This window comes from Stigmatopora argus, chromosome 1, assembly GCF_051989625.1.
Source record: "Stigmatopora argus isolate UIUO_Sarg chromosome 1, RoL_Sarg_1.0, whole genome shotgun sequence".
NCBI classification, from domain to species: domain Eukaryota; kingdom Metazoa; phylum Chordata; class Actinopteri; order Syngnathiformes; family Syngnathidae; genus Stigmatopora; species Stigmatopora argus.
Genome location: NC_135387.1, coordinates 26,479,311 through 26,499,901, shown reverse-complemented (window position 1 = coordinate 26,499,901; position 20,591 = coordinate 26,479,311). Strand labels below are relative to the sequence as shown.

At 40.0% G+C, this 20,591-nt stretch overlaps 1 protein-coding gene across 1 annotated transcript in view; it reads right to left on the bottom strand.

Annotated features, from left to right (window-relative positions):
* Nucleotides 1–220: 220 nt before the first annotated feature.
* LOC144076242 (uncharacterized) overlaps nt 221–20,591 on the bottom strand; it is a 137,081-nt gene continuing 116,710 nt past the window's right edge. Inside the window, exons 7-9 of the mRNA XM_077603924.1 lie at nt 13,897–13,987; nt 487–531; nt 221–406 (exon numbers count right to left, since the gene is read on the bottom strand). Coding sequence (XP_077460050.1) covers nt 376–406; nt 487–531; nt 13,897–13,987 — 167 coding nt within the window. The 3' untranslated portion in view covers nt 221–375. The remainder of the gene's footprint in view (nt 407–486; nt 532–13,896; nt 13,988–20,591) is intronic.

Genomic DNA, 20,591 nt, shown 5'->3' with positions numbered 1-20,591 from the left:
GATACATCGCATCACCCCATAAGCGGATCACTTACCTCTCACTGTCTTTCACTTACCTTCAGTCAGCCAGTAGGAGGCAGATCACCGCCCGAACGTCTTTTCATATTACCTCACCCCGAAGTTATTACACAGAAGGGATTGTGTTGTGTTACCGCAAGTTTAGAGTCCTGATGGATGTGTGGGAAAAAACTGTCCTTAAGCCTATTTGTCCGTACTTTGTGGGACCTATAGCGTCTGCCAGAGGGCAGCAGCTGGAACAGATTGTGACCAGGGTGGTATGGGTCCCCGATGATGTTCCTGGCTCTGCTGAGGTAACGAGGGCTGGCTATGTCTTCCAGTGAGGGCAGAGAGCAGCCGATGATCTTCTGGGCAGTGTTAATCACTTCCTGCATGGCCTTTTTGTCTGCTGCTATAAATATAGTGCGTCAGCAAGCAATGTACCCAGACAGTCAAGATGTCAGCATTATACAGCGACATCTACAGAACCTTGAATTTAGTCCATACTGATAGGTTCCAGCACTCCCCGTGACCCTAGTGAGGACAAAAGCGGTTTAGAAAATGAGTCAATGAATAAATAAAATGTAGTAACACTGAAAAAAAATAGAATAATTTAGATAATAGAACATTTAAAGGTGGTCTGCTGAGAGAGTGTTTAGCATGCTTGAGTAGTCTGCCACTTTAAACCAAGGTCGCAAACTCAGTTTAGTTTGCGGACCACATTAATGCCAACTAGATCTCAAGTGGGCCAGACCAGTTTATTTTTGGCCCAAAAAGTTAATAAAAAGCATTCAATTCAATACAGTACAGTACTTACAGATCACTTCCGGTGTATTTTGTATACTTTCCTATTATTTTGAAGCACTTTTCTGGATGGTTCTTGTCATTTAGTCATTTCCTGTGGATTTTGGGGCATTTCCAGGTGACTTACTGTTGGTTTTCAGGCATTTTTAAGATTCCTCGCGAAGTTATTGGCTGCTATTGTACGCACTTGATCACATAACACTCAAACATTTGAATGAGCTACAATGTGTCCATGGGCCTCCCGTTCTACACCCCTGCTTTAAACCCTCCCTCAAAGTTGTAAGCAGCCCTCTCCTTCAATCTGGTCCGACATGTGTCGCTGGTGCAATCCTTTTTTTGATGTTGTCATGGCTCGGGCTCAAACAACAACAAACCCGATCGGTTCTGTGCGTCCAACCGTCTGATAGTGCCTCCCCTCAGAGCCTTCAATCCGCTCTGAGATCTGAAGAGAAGCAGCCACTAGTCTTCACCAAAGACTCCTGCAGATCCAGATTGAACTGGAAATTCTAAAAGCTAATTGCTCCCGAAGATTTGCATTATGGATGCACCAAGCAAAAAAAAAAACCCTCCCAGCGCATTCCTTACTTTAATAACTCAACTTTGCTCTCTCATATTGTGGTGGTCACAAACTGGGACCTCCCCAAGCTGCCTCCACCACTGCCTGCCAAAATGCAACGCCTTTAGATGAGATCTTCAAATGACTTCGTCAATGGCACCACTGTGAAAGCTGTTCAGGGTGGGCAGAGCATGAATGATTCATGCCTTCTATGCCAAGTTTACCAGCATGACCTACGATTAGCTCTACCTACGACATGCTCGTGGTACGACGAAAATTTCGATCGAATAATTCACCCGCGATACGATCGAAATTTCGAGATGCGATCAAGCCAGGTGGCCATGACATGAGAGGCATTGTAGCACACTGTCTTTTTTTGCCGCATCTCTTTTGTCTAAACAGATATCTACGAGCACTGAACGATTTATTCAGACGAGTTTCATGCCTGGGCAAAAAGAGGGCTTTCTGGGTAAAGAAGTATACTCGTGCACACAACACCACCCAATATTACTTCTATTAAACACATTTTATTACTATTAAACCACTAGTTATGTGTTACTTTGTTAATAGATGGTGAATTAGAAGAAATAAAACATTTTTTTCCAATCCAATATCCTGTTTTTGGTGTTTTTTCAGAGGGTTGGAACAAATTAACGCCCCCCTCTCTCTGTCCGTCTCTCTCTCTCTTCCCCCTTCGAAATGCATCTAATTTTACTTCTATTAAACACATTTTATTACTATTAAATCACTAGTTATGTGTTACTTTGTTAATAGATGGCGAATTAGAAGAAATAAAATATAACAATAAAATATCCTGTTTTTGGTGTTTATTCCGAGGGTTGGAACGAATTAATTTGTTTTAATTCATTTCAATAGGAAACGTCCGCTCGAGTTACGAAAAGCTCAACATACGATCTCAGTCCCGGAACGGATTAAGATCGTATGTCGAGGTACCACTGTACTGTAAGAATCCAAAGGATCGTCTGTTGGATTGCACATTCCGAAAGGGTGTTGCATGCACGTAGACAAATTCTAAAAGGAAGTCACGTGAGCAGTACAACCAGGAAGTGTGTCCGTAGCGGTCTAGTTTGTCATCCCTAGGTAAGATGGTGGCACTCCAAGAGAGCAATGGCAGGCAAAAATGAGTTCATTCACGTTTTATGCAAGATACGGTTTATTTATTTTTCTTGAATTTTAGTCATAGACGTCAAAATAAATTTCATTTAGCGCTTTATCTTTTCTCTATTTTGAAATAAATGACCCTATTGGTCGCATTGTCTTGCGTTATGGCGTTTGGTCTTTGTCACCTTGCAGTTTCGTGCAAGTCTAATTTGTGCACATATAAGCCGTACTATTGATTCAGTCATCATTTTTTGAGCGACAAATACGGTGTATATGCGAGAAAATACGGTAAATCATTAGCTGCCGTTGATGGCGAGAAACGTCCAATCCCTTTTGATGGCGACTCATAGAAATAAAATGATTTTAGCAGTGGCTTTTGGGCTATGATGTTTGTCTGAAAAAATATTTTTCTTGTGTTAAATGCTTTAATTTTACAGGATCAACCGCAGTTGGACTGCGGGTGAAGGTGGAACCGGAGCAGATTTTTATTCGTCTCAGTGCCCTAGTTAGCTCTATTAGCCAACCATCTTATTTCAGTTTCTACCCTAATTGGGTTGGGCGGATGACTTTCGCCATCTGCCATGCTGCGGTGAATCCTGCTCCACTTTTTAAGATTACTATGTTGCGATTGCCGTTCTCCTCCAGCACTGCCTCCTTTAGGGCTTTGGGCTTGGATGGAGAAATTGACTTCTAATGCTCGTTAAGACCGGCCGCGTTATTTACCGTAGTACTTCTAATTACGAAATTAGTTGGTTTCAAAAGTCGTTTTGTACTTTGGATTTATTTTAATAAGTAGAATTTTTTTTTCATTTAACTAGCATAATTCCACGATCTTTAGTACTACCGCTATATACATAAATAATCAAAGTGTGACACTTTTGTGTAAAAAATATGATAAAGATGCAAAAGATATCGGAAGATTATTCATCAATCCATTAAAATGAATAACAAACACCTGAAAAACATGTTCTATTGTTGCTGAAAGGCGTCTGCAAGGCAAATGTTTGGCAACTGGTAAACATACAACTTGTAATTATGAATTCAAAAAACGTACGTTGTTTGGGGTCCCAAAATGAAAAATGGAGAACGCAGATGCTTTAAGGACATTTGAAAAAAAATGTGTTCGAACTTCCTTACGACAAATGATGTTCAAAAGGTACAGTTGTCTCGTAGCCAATGAGAGGTCAGCGAGGTGTTGAGAGACGGCCAATTGAGAGAGCAACGCTATCATGTCAATTTAAAAATAAAATACAGGAAACAGTGTGTATTTAATTTTCGAGGGATGCTTGATAATTCGGAGATTTTGCGTTTCGTAAGTTGAATTTCTTTTAAATCGTGGAACAAAATTTTCATTGAGATTTTTCCTAAACTGAATATGTACACTACACTTAGGTTCTAAAATATCATCCGGCCGCAAATGGCTAAATGACCCGCAGGTTTGAGTCACCTGTCAAATATGAATAAAATATAAACATAAGAAAAAAAATCCATGAAACAATAAAAAATACAAACTCTACGGATAATCTTTAACATTCTACACGCAGGTGGCATTTATTAAATTCCATATGCCAAGTCGTGTGGTGAAAGAGCTAGAGTCAAATTTTCTCAAAGGTTTCTTGATACTTCGTATAAGCTAAAACTTGCAGGATTTATGTTTAAAAGTAATCGGCAGTAGAACTAAAAATAAATAAATAAATAAATAAATAACATAGCATGGCTAACTGGTGCGTGCACACGCGTGTGTATACGTGCAAACAGTAATGTTTCATCAAGACCTTTACAGCCAAAATGTCAGAACTGCCTCCTGGCTTCAAGTATGCCGGCAAAACCGCCAGCCCCTCCCCTTCCGAACATTGACCTGAAATGTGTGTGTGCGTTTCAGCACCGTGATAAGGGCGTCAAAGTACCGGTTGGGGGGCCAGATCCAGGCCGCCACATAACTTTATGCGGCCCGCCAAAGTCAACTTCATGTCGCCTTCATCTTTCATGCTAAAATTTAAACATTATAGATATGTAGATATCGTGACCGGACGTTTGGTCGACTGGAAGTTTGGTAGAACGGACGTTTGGTCGAACGGACGTTTGGTCGCCGGGTTCGCTCGCCGGGTTCGCTCGCTGTCAAATTATGACAGAGTTTACTGTTGATATTTTGATATTAGATATTTAGATATTAAACTCTCTCTCTCTCATGATTAAAATTTTGAGAGCTGGTTTCAACATTAACAACCCGGCGACCGAACGTCCGTTCTGCCGAACGTCCGTTCTGCCGAACGTCCGTTCTGCCGAACGTCCGTTCTGCCGAACGTCCGTTCTGCCGAACGTCCGTTCTGCCGAACGTCCGTTCTGCCGAACGTCCGTTCTGCCGAACGTCCGTTCTGCCGAACGTCCGTTCTGCCAAACGTCCGTTCTGCCAAACGTCCGTTCTGCCAAACGTCCGTTCTGCCAAACGTCCGTTCTGCCAAACGTCCGTTCTGCCAAACGTCCGTTCTGCCAAACGTCCGTTCTGCCAAACGTCCGTTCTGCCAAACGTCCGTTCTGCCAAACGTCCGTTCTGCCAAACGTCCGTTCTGCCAAACGTCCGTTCTGCCAAACGTCCGTTCTGCCAAACGTCCGTTCTGCAAAACGTCCGTTCTGCCAAACGTCCGTTCTGCCAAACGTCCGTTCTACCAAACGCCCGGTCGACCAAACGTCCGGGGACCAAATGTCTTTCGACGAAACGTCCGAGTACAATAGATATTTGCATTTCTTTAAAACCTTACCATATATTTACCTTTTAAAAATAATACTTAGTGTTTCTCTATAAATTATCCATCGACGATAAAAAAAGCTGTCAATTCATGTGTAGATTAAATCATGGTAGGTTGTATGCCCTGCAAATGAAACCGTAACTAACACCGACCCTGCGACAAAAATGACTTTGAGACCCCTTTGTTAGAAAAACTAAGATTAAAAAATAAACAAATCTTTACGCAAAGTTAAACCGAGTCGAACATTGATTACTGACTTGTCGACCACTGCTTTGACTCAGAACTGTGAAGCGAACATTCTAACCACACCTCCACCAGGCCGTCCTCTGTTGAATCATGTGTTAATAAATGTGGGCTCCATCTTCGCACATTTTCTCGCAGTTTGTCTGAGTAAGGACTTTACGAAACACTTGATAAAGTCGTCACCAGGTCAATAGTCCTGTTAAAAAAAACTAGCGACGGAAGTTTGATAAGCCTCCCTTGTTGTTTCTCTCTTCTTTGTCACGTTACTTAGTCTTAAAAAAAGCAGAAAGCAATTCCCGTTGTCAGAGGAAGGCACTCGGTCGCGATGGATGGACGGATGGAAAAATGTAGGGTTCGTACAATGCCTCTAGGAAGTGCTCAGGGGCTGAGATTAAGACCGGGGAAGAAAAAGACAAATGCGAGCAAGTGGAGAAAATGAGGGACGAGTGGCAGAGCGAGAGAGGGCATCTCTTTGCTGTCATGGCAACCCAGACAATGATATTTCCTAGCGATGCGTGCTACTAATGCGAACAAATCTCCGTCCAACCCCCTTCGCCAAATGCGCAGACTCCTGTTCTCATTCCATTACTCTTGGTTAGGATGGTGAATGCTCCTTGAACATTATCTGGCTCCACTTTTCCATTTTCATTCTTTAAATGTTTTAACATAGTAAACAGGAAACTCAAGGTCATCTTTCATCAAGCCAATCTTCGGCGATGTTGCACTGAATAAAAGGCAGTTATGTGGGACTGGACTTGAACCAGGACTCGGTGGAAGAGATTTCTTCAGTTAATGAAAAATTGCTTTATTTTCCAGGTTTTCGCGCAGAGGGGACAAACAAACAAGAACCCGAAAGTCCCACTGTCACCTAAGGGGGTATGTTACTGAATTCGATAGGTTGGACTTCACCAAGCAAAGACCTATAGATCTTTTTTTTCTGTAAAATAAACCAAAAACACAGTATTAATGGGATTTCTGTGTTAGCCGGAGTATGTTAGTTTGATATTGCTGTGAACTAAAGTTTTCGTTGCCTTCATTTTCCGCAATTCAAGCATTTTCAGCAGAAAAAATGTCAATAAATGTTCATTCATTTTCTGTAATGCCTATCCTCACAAAGGTCATGGGGGTGCTGGAGGCTATCCCAGCCAACTTTGGGTAGTCGTTGGGGGACAACCTGAATTGGCTACAGTCAATCGCAGGGCACACTTAGAAGATCAAGCAGTCAGGGTCACATACAGCAGCAAACCTAAACGGATGGAAAAGCCAACCTTCTGTTATATCACTTCTGGGAATTGACACTCGCTTTCTGGCCAACAGTCTAATGGGATTAAAACTGTGCTTTGAGCTTTTGGAGTTCATTTTACTTCCAAAATGTCTGCAGGTTAGGCTCAATGAAGTCCAATCTGGGGTTACCAGACGATGAGGAACAGGTGAGTGACATAGGAGGATGCCGATTGGTCGAAACACAACGAGCAGGTCAGAATAGGTGAAATCAATAGGCCATCACAAGGACAAGAGTGACTAATCCATCCTAGTTCGACTGGGCTAAGTCAAGGGTGTCAGACTCGGGTTGGTTCGCGAGCCGCGTTAACGTCAACTCGATTTTATGTGGGCCGGACCATTTTAGATATATTATTTAGATTTTTTTTTTAATACATGGATTAAAAGAACTGGATTAAAATCCCTGAATATTCATTTTTTAATAGATCTAAAACAATGTTTATTTTAGTTTTTTTATATATTTTTTTAGATTTTACAAAATGATTTTTGAACTAAAAACACAGCTTAAAAAATGATTAAAAAATTACAATTATTGATTTAAAAGTGGGAAAATCAGGAAATTTAATATACATCCATACTCTTTGTTCCTAAAACAGAAAGTCGGCACATGATTTACTTTCTCGGGCCGCACAAAATGATGCGGCGGGCCAGATTTGGCCCCCGGGCCGCCACTTTGACACCTGTGGGCTAAGTCATCTTGGATACGCCGAAGACCAGGCCACAGTAGAATCACACACACACACGGCAAACTCCATTTCTCATAACGCCGTTGGCCACAGAAGTCTGTAATGTGGCGTGTGATTTCCAAACGGCTTTAAACCACGATGCAAACAAGATTTTCCCATAATGCACTGTTTCCCAACTACTGAGCGAGGGTCAGGTGTGCCGCGGGAAATTATCTGCCAAGAAGTCATACAGTGTAATATTCCCGCTAAAAAATAATCAGTCCATATTGCAATATTAAAAGATTAAAGCGATTTTGTTGCTTTTTTTTTACGTAACGTGAACTGGAAGTTTTGAGAGCAAAACAATTCAATCAGATGTTGACGGGCTGTTTTAATAGAGGCTGAATTTCAGTTGAAAAATAAAATGGACATTTCCTAAGCTTTCAATTTGATCCAAAATGACACAAAAACGGAAATATCTAACATGCCTCCAGTCATTATCGTTGCGTTAGATATAGTAGAGTAGTTGGTCAAAACTTTGAATGTATTTGCATTCCATCAGTTTCTAGTCATCCTTCGTGGCGTTATCTTGCTGACATTTCTGATGTTCCCAGTCAGGGCGCTCACATGCAGCCACGTGCCACCCTGCCCATACTCACCCTCCAGCGGGTGATTACACAAACACAACGCCACCATGGCAACTGGCGCAACATCCTGAACAAAAGGTCAGTGTCGCCCATGTTGAAAATTAGTCAGTTTGCTAGTACTTTGACACATCCCACCAGTTATTCAAATGGTCAACAATTTTTATTGAACTTTTAAAAAATGATCGTATTTTCTGGACTATAAGTCGCATCTTTAAAATATATATATATATATATATATATATATATATATATATATATATATATATATATATATATATATATATATTGGCCAGGGGTGCGAGTCATACTAACGTTCGTGTGCGGTCGATTGGTCACCGGTCTTTTGGTCGCCGTCTTTTGGTCGCCGTCTTTTGGTCGCCGTCTTTTGGTCGCCGTCTTTTGGTCACCGTCTTTTGGTCGCCGTCTTTTGTTCGCCTGGACCGCGACAACGGGCGACCAAAAGACCGACGACCAAAAGACCGACGACCAAAAGACCGGCGACCAAAAGACCGGCGACCAAAAGACCGACGACCAAAAGACCGGCGACAAAACAAGGTAAAACAACACGGTCTACGCATCAATAAAAGCCAACAATGGCCATGAGTAGTTTCACTGAGCAGACGTGTGAGTGTATAAGAGTTTGTATGTACATGCGTTGTCCCTTTAAGAAGCTACGTCAGTCAGGGTCTTCACAAGTTCTCCAACAAAAAACAATAAAAGTCCGGGAAATTTTGAGCTTTTTCTTTAGCCTAATAATTACTAGGGCATTAAGTATGACTAAATAGTAATTCGCAGTTTGTATTTAGGGAATTTGAGCAACGATTTAAATGGTAATTATCAATAACCTTCCGGGCGACCAAAAGACCGGCGACCAAAAGATCGGCGACCAAAAGACCGGCGACCAATCGACCGTGTACCCTAACTTTAATCGTACAACATGTATTTCTATTGCGTGCCATACAATATTTTTCACCTTACGATCCCAACTCCGGACCGGATTAATGTCGTAACCCGACCCGAGGGTCCGCTGTATTTTGTTTTGGATTAATCTAAAATTGAACGCAAAAAATGTAATTTATACTCCAGTGCAAGTTATATGTTTTTCCCCTTTCCCCATTGTGCATTTTTGGCTAGTGCGACTTATACATCGAAAATTATGGTTCCTAGGACTTCATTTTAATGTAACGTATTTTCTCGCATATACGCTGTATTTGTCGCTAAATAAAGATGTCTGAATTGAGAGTAGACTTGACATGCACGAACTTGCATGGTGACAAAGACGAAACGCCATAACGCGAGACAATGCGGCCAATATGGTCATTTATTTCAAAAATAGAGAAAAGATAAACAGATAAAACGCTAAACAAAATATATTTTGACGTCTATGAATAAAATTCAGCAAAAAAAACCTATTTTGCATAAAATGTGAAAAAAACCTCACTCGTGCCTGCCATTGCTCGCTCAGGGTGCCGCCATCTTACCTAAGAATGACAAACTAGACCATTGCGGATACACTTCCTGGTTGTACTGCTCACGATACTTCCTTTTAGAATTTGTCTATGTGCATGCAACACCCTTTCGGAATGTGCAATCCAGCAGATGATCCTTTTGATTCATAAAGTATCTCAGAAATAACACGTGCGATGATTTTTCTTAAGATTTTCCCTTCAAAGTAACACATTTGTACTCCCTAATAAAACCATGAATATGGAGGTGAAAATTATCAATCAGGGGGCGGCTTATACGAGAGAAATTGTAAAATTCTACATTTTTAAGGCAATTTTAAGGGTAATAATATGCAAGAAAATGTGATGATATCCACAGTGTATTGTTTTAGACCAAATATACCTCCAAACATCAGCAAAATACAGCAGTCATCTCCCCATGTGTTTTGCGAAAGATTTATTAATAAGTTGTGACTGTTTTTTATTTTTATTTGTTTTTGCCTTGAGCACCTGCAACTGACATGCCATCACCATGCATAGTATTCTTTACCTCAAGGGTGCAGTTTTGATGAGAGCTGGCTTTCACCGAACGCGTCCATGTTTCCTTTGTCGCTTCCTATCGTTGTCATTCTCGCACGTGCGCAATTGAGCCCCAAAACATATGCAAAACTCTCGCACCACATTTGGTGGACAACGCGGAATAATTAAAACGCTTTAAGCCAAAAAAAGCGAGTGATGTTGGTCGTTTTTATGTCTTCACATGAGAAAAGCTTGGTGAATACACACTGACATTTCATGCTGAAGAGTGATGGGGTGGACAGATGTAAAGAAAGAAATATAAATTTGGTCCGTTTGTGGCACACGGTGATGAATCACACAGTGTGGGTTCGAAATAACAGTGTATTTGCTTCTAAATTTTCTCTATAATAAAAATAAAAATAAAAATATTTGTCAGTTTTGACCTTAAAGTGCCAATATCACTTAATTTGGGGAGTGTTGGGTTAAATTGCTAGTTTGGAATTGAACAAGCCAGTCTCTGTAGTCTATTTCCTTGGACAAAACACAGTTTTATTCCCATTTCACTGTCGGCCAGAAAGCCAGAGTGAGTAAGCGATTAGTTTCATTGCTGTGGTGGGCAGGGTTTTAGTTCATTTTATTTATTTTTTTTTATTTTTGGTTGGTTAATCAGTCTTAATACATCTTATGAAAAAAGCCCTATCTACCGATGAGTTGAGTGTATTGAGCATATAAAAGGATGTGGACCAGCTGCTAAGTAGCCTTTTACTGTCTAAATTGCCTATTCATTATGTTGTTGACGACTTATTTCCTGATATATTATTTATTTATCATAATTATTTATCGTAATTATTTATCGTAATTATTTATCGTAATTATTTATTGTAATTATTTATCGTAATTATTTATCGTAATTATTTATCGTAATTATTTATCGTAATTATTTATCGTAATTATTTATCGTAATTATTTATCGTTATTATTTATCGTAATTATTTATCGTAATTATTTAGCGTAATTATGTAGCGTAATTATGTAGCGTAATTATGTAGCGTAATTATTTAGCCTAACTATTTAGCCTAATTATTTAGCCTAACTATTTAGCGTAACTATTTAGCGTAACTATTTAGCGTAATTATTTAGCGTAATTATTTAGCGTAATTATTTAGCGTAATTATTTAGCGTAATTATTTAGCGTTATTATTTAGCGTTATTATTTAGCGTTATTGTTTATCGTTATTGTTTATCGTTATTGTTTATCGTTATTATGTATCGTTATTATTTCTCGTTATCATTTATCGTTATCATTTATCGTTATCATTTATCGTTATTATTTATCGGTCTTTGTTTGTTGTTGTTATTTGTGCTCTTTGTGGTGAAGCTTTAAATCTCATACTTGTATAATGACAATAAAAGCATTGACTTCAATTCAATAACAATGAAATGGGAACCCAAACAACAAGACTTTAGCCAGCGTTGTTGGCCCTAAAGTCTCCAAAAAACAAAACACTCAAGCTCGGGGTAAACATGCAAACTCCACACAATGAGGACCGACTTCGACCCTCGACCCTCTAATTGCGAGGCCCACGCGCTAACCACTTGTCCACTTTTCAATATACAAAGTCAATAGTGATGACCCTGCTTTTTGACAATTGATTTCGGAATACTCTGACAATATTAAATCATTCAATTACCGGGTAAAAACCCACGCTAGTGGGACTTTAGCCACACAAAAAAAGGCTAACATATTTCCTTTTACAGTAACGACTTGGGCTCCCACGAGCCTCAACCCAGACAATATATCACAAACAACCGGCACGTAGAACAAAGTGATTTGAGCGTGCCCTTCTTCTTGCCCAAGCTTTTAGCCGTCCCCGCAATATATATACTGTTAATTCAAACCTGTTGCACTTGGTCACACATTTATCTAATCCCCATTCAATTCTCTCCACAAGAAACATGGCTGACAGACAGGCCGCTCTCCCAGCGGGTTGTTAGCCATGCTTGTGAAATTGCAGGTTCATTTCTCTTGACAGCCAGGCGAAAATAATTGGTCCAGCCGATCTCATCAAAATGCAGGAAAATATGATTTTTCGCACCGTTTAAATTCTTTATTTTTTTCATCCGAGACAATCAGCAACGACAGCGGCATAAACAGCGGTGGGATCCTTTTATTTCTTCGAGGCGCTATCAGCGGTAAACGTCAGTTCCGACCTGACGACGGGTGTTATGCACTTTGTTCGCATGATCGTCCGAGCTGATTACCCGGAGACTTTTACCGCTTTGTTCAACTTTCTCGTGTCCGTGTTTGTTTTAAGATTCCGTTCTGAAGCGTGTTACGATAACTTTCCCGACTAATGATGTCTACGGATGCAATTTGAGCGTATTTGTAAGGTGTAATCGTTGCGCCTTGTCCTAATTAAAATGCTCTTAAAACATCTTGGAGATTATTATTTGTTACATTCCCAAAGGCTCCATAAATCATTTTCACCGTGACTGTTTTACCTTGCCGCAATTATTGCGAATGTGCAGTAGGAGCTTGCATCTGCTGCCAATTAGTGAAAGAGTTTCTCCACCTTCTCGTTTATGTTGCTTTGTTTTTTAGTCTTTTTTTATTATACACAATAAACTTGGCACAGTTGCAGAGACGTGGGGACCCGAAAAAGTTTTTCTTGCCCCAAATAACTTTTAACCGTGATATTATGCCATAGCGTCACGTGTGCAACAAAGTTTTCCTATAGAATGTACAATAATACAATGACTATGAGTGTAAACCAGGGGGTCCAATGCGGGCCGAAGGGTTGACCAACCTGACGGGCACTTTGTAGCTAAATCGGACTATACATACATAATTATTAACGTGACAAACCTTTCCCCCGCTCGCCCCTCCCCCCGCCTGTCCCTCTCTGTACCCTCTGCGAAATCCGTCTAATTTTAGTTCTATTAAACACATTTTAGTAATATTAAACCACTAGTTATGTGTTTCTTTGTTAATAGATGGCGATTAGAAGAAATAAAACATATTTTCCAATCCAATAACCTGTTTTTGGTGTTTTTTCAGAGGGTTGGAACGAATTAATTCGTTTTTAGTTCATTTCAATGGGAAACGTTCATTCGAGTTACGAGAATATCGACATACGAGCTCAGTCCCGGAACAAATTAAGCTCGTATCTCGAGGTACCACTGTAGTGATTTGAAAATGCCCAATGCAGGCAAGGTGACTGACTCTTATCTAAAATACATAAATTGCCAAAGACAAAACTAATAATGGACAGTAGTCCCTTCAGTTTAGAGGTGATGTGGTGAAAATATATACCACGTATTTCTCTTTTTTTCGCCCAATTTTAGGCCACATTTTGCCGAAATCTGTCAAGCTCAGGGGTGTCAAATATGCCGCTGGGGGGTCCGATCCGGGCTATAGGGTTGTTCAACTTGACGGGCACTTTGTAGCAATTTTTTTCTCCCAAAGTGCCAAAAATGTACGTATTCATTTTGCTGTCATTTTATCGACAAGGGATGCCGCAAAACCTGATCTTTGAGTTGTGGTATCAAGTCCGAGCACTACTGCACTGCTCCATTTCCTATCTGCAATCACATTTGCCACCTGCCGTCAAAACGGCAGCCAATGAGTGAACAAGGAACCTTAAATTGCCGGAAAACCGACAGGGAGTCACTTGAAAATGCCCAAAAATCAGCAGGAAACAACAAACCAAGAAGAAGTCCCCCAAAATCAATAGGAAATAATCACAAATTTACCGGAAGTGACCTGTAAGTACCCTTAAAAATGAACTCGTTGCCTGCTATTGACAACAATAGATGTTCAACTCATTTAAACTCACTGTGGATATTAATCGCTCAGTGCCATTAACTTACCTTTTTATGGCCGAAAATAAACTGGTCCCGCCCACAGGAGATCTAGCTTGGCCCGCCAACAAAACTAAGTTTGACACCCCTGGCGTAGACACTGTAATAACACCACAAAATGTCAAGTGTGAGGAGATTAGAAGTGTGTGCTTAAGGGCTAGCACACACATAAAGGTCTTCAAACACCAGGCTGTCTTATGTTTTTGTGATATACATGCTTAACACCGTTACCGACATAACCTGGCACGCCAGATTGCTACTAAAAATTGGACTAACCAAAAGAGCCACTTTCTTCTCCGAACAATGTTTGCAACCAGATGCTTGCTGGTTACATCTACGTCCTTATTGGTTACGTCTACAGCTCTGCCTCTTCCCCCTCATTGGGTCACCATCAGAAGATGGTCAATCTATATTAAGCCCCAATAGTGGTTTGTATTGGTTCGTGGAGGAGGAAAAACATTGTTTCCAGTCAATAAAAACTTCTTGTGACGTTGTTTGTGCTTTTTTAGATGACGAAATTGAGAGTATTTCCAACAAAACTTCAGAAATCAACTTTTCCATATCGAATACAAAAAGCAAATAATGAAAACCACACAACAATTGAACTAGGCATTCACAAGACACTTCAGTTCAGCCTGCATTGCACTTCTTAGCGTTACCACTAGATGGAGCTTCTCACTTAAACATTACCTCTCCATTAGCTGAGGGGTCAAAACCTGACATGTTGACAAAAATATGGAAAACAGTGTAGATTTTTTTCAGGAGAAGTAATTATATAAGCAGCCACTGATTATGTAGTGGTTCATTGGCCTGGCTTCCGTCAGGGTAGCTTGGGATCTATTCCCCCCCCAAAAAAGAATACATTCATGTATTAGAGCAAGGGTGTCAAACTCGGGTTACTTCACGGGCCACATTAACGTCAACGCCATTTCATGTGGGCCGGACCATTTTAGATCTAATATATACATTTTTTTTATTTTTTAAAATTGGATTAAAAGAACTGGATCAAAAGCGCTAAATAGTCCGTTTTTATAGATCTAAAGCAATGTTTATTTGAGCTTTTTTTTTTCTTAGTATTGGAAAATGTCTTTTTATCATGTTTTTTATTTCAAATGGAAACAAAATATTTTTTAGTGGAAAACGGAAAATATTTGTATATTTAAACTAAAAACACAGGAAAAAAATGATTAAAAATTGCAATGATTGATTTTAAAAAGGGGAAAATCGGGAAACGTAATGTACATCTATAATCATTTGAATTTGATCCTAAAAAAGAAAGTCGGCACTCATGATTTACTTTCTTGGGCCGCACAAAATGATGCAGCGGGCCAGATTTGGCCCCCGGGCCACCACTTTGACACCTGTGTTTATAATATATTTTGGAATATCCTTGACTTCCATTGACAGTTATTGAAAATCAAATCAATTCCAACTCTGAAAGCTGGTGTATTAAGTCATCATGTCTAACTGCCTGCCATTCCAACTGATAAATGTCCCATTCATTTCAAGTGGGAAGGGTGGCATCAAAAATACAAAAATTCCGTCTGAAAATGAATCGGGCATTTATTCCATTTAAATTCATTGGACACGAGCATGAACGGGGTTAAAATAAGTGTAAAAATAAAGAACCATAGGATATTTTTGCATATTTTTGGTCCTTCTGTGTGTGATAGCAATGCAAAATACATTATGTCAGTACATTGCAGTGTCCTGATTAGTGCTGGTCAGATATGAAAATAGCGGTTAGGCCTCTAAAATGCGCCACGCCACCTGAGCGAAGCACTCAGGGTCTTTTATCGAAAATCCCACGGAGGTGACGGTGCGTGCGCAAACTGTTAATTTGCAGCGGCGCCCTTTTGTGCTAGCGCGGACCGTTTCTCACCGAGTGTGTTTTCCCACTTGCTGTGGTTGGAGGCCATCTTTACTGGGTGGGAGAACAGAATGACAAGAGCCTTTCCAAAGAAACAAGCTTTAAGTTTAAAAAAATAAATAATAATAAAGAGCCTGCAAGGAAGCGATATAAAACAAACACAGATAAAGAAAAAATAGAATGGCAATAAGAAAGTCGATTCTCGTTTGGGATTAATGACATTTGCGGTTGGCTGTCTCTTCTTTAAACACATCTTTGCTCAAATGATGGACTGTGGCTGTTATCTTTACGGTCTGGCACAGCGTAGCGCCTGTTAAATGCAAGAAACCGCCATGTAAACTTTACGGCACAACATTAATACACGAGAACAACCGACACATCCATCCCCACAAATACTCTTTGGGTGTGTAAAGACACTGCACTTCTCTTTATGGCGCTTTACCGGAGTTTTAGGGAGTCGATGCTAAACAAAGGATGGCAACACGGTAGATCCATGCGTATTTGTCAATCAGGAAAAGTTCCAAATCAACCTTGTGTTTGGATAAAACTTTCGTCCGGGTTTAATTTAGCGGCAGAACAAATGTCGGGAGATGCACGATGTTATTTTCGGAGAGATGATAGCATCTCAATTTAAGTCAAGTTTGTTGTTAAATCTTGGGCGCTTGCAAAAATTACAATGTGAGATGAAACCGCACCTAAAAATGTATTTTTCGTTTGACCCTCCAGAAAAAACTAATTTTGGACTTTCCTGGTTTGAATACAAAAATATGAATAAACCCTGCGATTGGCTGGCCGCCAATTCAGGTGTCCATAGTTGGCTGGAATAGGCTGAGAATAAGCCGTATGTAAAATGAATAAACTAATTTCAGTACTTGGGGCGCAGTGGCGAGTGGTTAGCGCATCAGCCTCACAGTTCTGAGATTGAGGGTTCAATCCTGGGTTCGGTCCTTCCTATGTGGAGTTTGCGTGGGTTTTCTCTGGGTACATGCTAGGCTAACTCAGCACTCTAAATTGTCTCTAGATTAAAGTGTGAGCATAAATGGTTGTCTGTCTCCTTGTGCGTTGCGATTGGCTGGCCACTAATTAAGAGTGTACTCAACGGCGAGTGGTTAGCGCATCAGCATCACAGTTCTGAGATTGAGGGTTCAATCCTGGGTTCAGTCCTTCCTATGTGGAGTTTGCGTGGGTTTTCTCCGGGTATATGATAGGCCGTACTCGGACGTTTCGTCGAAAGACGTTTGGTCGACCGGACGTTTGGTCGACCGGACGTTTGGTCGACCGGACGTTTGGTCGACCGGACGTTTGGTCGACCGGACGTTTGGTCGACCGGACGTTTGGTCGACCGGACGTTTGGTCGACCGGACGTTTGGTCGACCGGACGTTTGGTCGACCGGAGCTGAAGCCAGCTCTCAAAATTATAATCATGAGAGAGAGAGAGTTAGTTTGATATCTAAATATCTAATATCAAAATATCAACAGTAAACTCTCTGTCATAATTTGACAGCGAGCGAACCCGGCGACCAAACGTCTGTTCTACCAAACGTCCGTTCTACCAAACGCCCGTTCTACCAAACGCCCGTTCTACCAAACGCCCGTTCTACCAAACGCCCGTTCTACCAAACGTCCGTTCTACCAAACGTCCAGTCGACCAAATGTCCCGTCGACCAAACGTCCGGTCGACCAAAAGTCCGGTCGACCAAACGTCCGGGGACCAAACGTCTTTCGACGAAACGTCCGGTCACAATGCTATGCTAACTGAGCACTCTAAATTGTCTCTAGGTTTAAGTGTGAGCATAAATGGTTGTCATTCTCCTTGTGCGTTGCGATTGGCTGACCACCAATTAAGGGTGTACTCCCGCACCTGGTCGTTGTAGTTGGCTGGGCTAAGCTCCAGCACCCCCGACGACCCCCTTCCATTTAAATCTGCAGCAGTTGGCGCCGGATAGTGGATTCAGCCAAGTGAAGGCGGGATAATTTAGGACGGAATCAGCTCCCGATAAAACATCGCCTGTCCTCCTGTTGCCAAGTTCATCAGGCAGCACAGGCATCCCGCGATAGCTCCCTTCGCTCATTTTTTATTTACCTCCCCACACCACGGCTGTCCCAGTTATTTGGCCCGGCCACCGGAAAAGTGGACAGGCTCCCCCCCGGAGACACAGCTCTCATTGTGAAGACTTTGGGAGACGAAGCTGGCGCGGCGCCTTTCAATGCACACTTTGATGCTCGCGCACGGCCGGGCAGACGGAGGACATTATGTCGTGCTTTAACTTCATCCAGAACCCCGCACTAATGGCGAGGCTGCGCTGCCAATGAGCGCACTAAAATAATTGGTCTGAGGGGAGTCCGGTTTTGTCGGCGTCAGTGGAAAGAAGTTGGTGATAAAAGGCCCAGATGCACGAATCAAAATAAGGCCGGGCATCACAGCAGTTTGACACTTGAACAACAAACAAGGACTCGATGGTTTCTTTTCAAGACAGTAATAAAGCATGATGAAGAGTATTTCCAGCCATTAGCTTTGGGGTGTCAAACTCATTTTTTTGTGACCGTTATGTCTGTCACAGTTAATCGACTAAGGAATGGATGGCTTTTTTGGTGTGCCAAAGATCATTAAAATTTATACAAATAGTCTCTATAAGGCTATTAATAGCAAATATTGTATGAACTATTTCTTTTTATATTTTTATGGAAAAATAAAGGGGCAAATCAGTAAGCAGTCTAAATATATTTTGGGACAATGATTTTGATATTTTATTTTTTTATTTTAATTTTTTTCTCAAAAAGGAAAAAAACACTTTTAATCTTTTTTCACGTTTTTCATCATGAAAAGGAAACAATGGATTTTAGAAAATTATATTAATAGCAAATATTGCATGAACTATTTATTTTTATATTTTTATGGAAAAATAAAGGGGCAAATCATTAAGCAGTCTGTTTTATTTTTTGGGGAATAAATATATTTTGGGACTGATTTTGATATTTTATCTATTTTTTCATGTTTTTTTCTCAAAAAGGAAAAAAAAAAGCACTTTTAATCTTTATTCACGTTTTTCATCATGAAAAGGAAACAATACATTAAGAAATGAACACAAAAAATCTGTTTTTCTAGTTTTATTTTTTTATTTGAATCTTTTAATAAAAAGGGAAACATTAAATAGTTCATTTTAATCATCAGGTTTTTTTCTTAAAAAAACATACATTTTAACATGTTTTATATTTTTAATATCAACACTAAAAATAAAGTGTTAAACTGAAAATTATATGTGCTATTCTTTTACTTTAAGAAATGTTAATATTTTTATAAAAATTGAAACATTAAATAGTTCCTTTTAATCATTAGTTATTTTTCTAAAAAAACATACATTTTAATACATTTTATATTTTTAAAATTCTAAGTGCTATTCATTTTACTTTAAGAAAAAAATAACTGAAAAAACTGAAAATATTACTTTAAAAAAAATACAAATAGGAAAAAACTAAATATTCCTTTTGTAGCTATACTATTCATTCTAAATTTCACATGACGCATGAAGTGAATACACGATTTAGTCTCGTGAACCACACACAGTGATGAGGCAGGCCAAATCTGGCCCCCGGGCCGCCACTTTGACAACTGTACATTAGATATTTTAACCCAATGAGGACAACAAAAGTCAAATCCATTTAGACTGGGTGAGTTGGCAGGGCTATTGGCCTTCCATTGAGAATGGATTGAATGGCTCACCCCCTCATTGGCAGACATTGAGTTGAGCAGCTCATGTTTTTACATAATTAAATCAACACTTTTTTTGTTCTTTCTTGGCGCTTTTTCTCTTGAAAGTCTTTGAAGATGATGCGGATCTGGGAAACATGTCATTTTGCTGAACACTCACGATTCATTGATTAAGATTCATCAACCGCCATCAACTGATTGGAACATCTCTAAGTAATTGGCTTTTGTGCATGTTTCTCGTGTCTATCGCCAGACGTCCAATCTTGTTTGACAGGGAGGGATGAATGAACATACGGCGTTTTTTTTAAAGCGTAAAGAGATTCGTTTTCATTTTTTTGGGGCATGGTTGCCAATTTTCTCTGGCTACCTTAAGATACACGATTTGCGATATGCTCATGATATCTCAAGAAATGGCGTTGCAACAGTTTTGGATGTATTAGTCAAGAATTCATGTGTTAAAAAATAGATTTTATAAATATATCCTGATATTATGATGTACGATTCTCGTATCGATTCAAAATGCCTTTGAATCTTTACATGCGTGTTTATGGTGAAATAAACAATATGAGGCTACAGTTCCACGCGCATCCACTAGTAAGCAGTGGTGAGCCTCTGTAGCCTGATATGTAGTAATTGTGCTTGCCAGAGGAGGGCGATGTTTCCCAGATCAAGTCTCACATTAAATCCTGTATTTTTGCAGTTTGGACTAAAGCTAGTATGAATTGAAGCAAAATTAAGAAATAAATCGATATAAATGTATCTTTATGTACATTTTAATTTCTTTTTTTCTAAAAGGACATAGAAAAATCTCAATCATCATCTTAAAGTGCAGAATCAAGTTTCATCGGGATCGAATCGTGACCTGTTAATCGTAATACGAATCATCAATCTGCAGATATGAAGCAATACACACGCCTAATTTCAAAACAGGAAGATCTTACTGTACGCCGCATGTATCAAAGTGGCGGCCCGGGGACCAAATCTGCCCGCCGCATCATTTTGTGTGGCCCGGGAAAGTAAATCAGTAACGCCCACTTTCTGTTTTAGGATCAAATTAAAATGAAGAGTATAGATGTATACTAAATTTGCTGATTTTCCCCCTTTTAAATCAATAATTGTCATTTT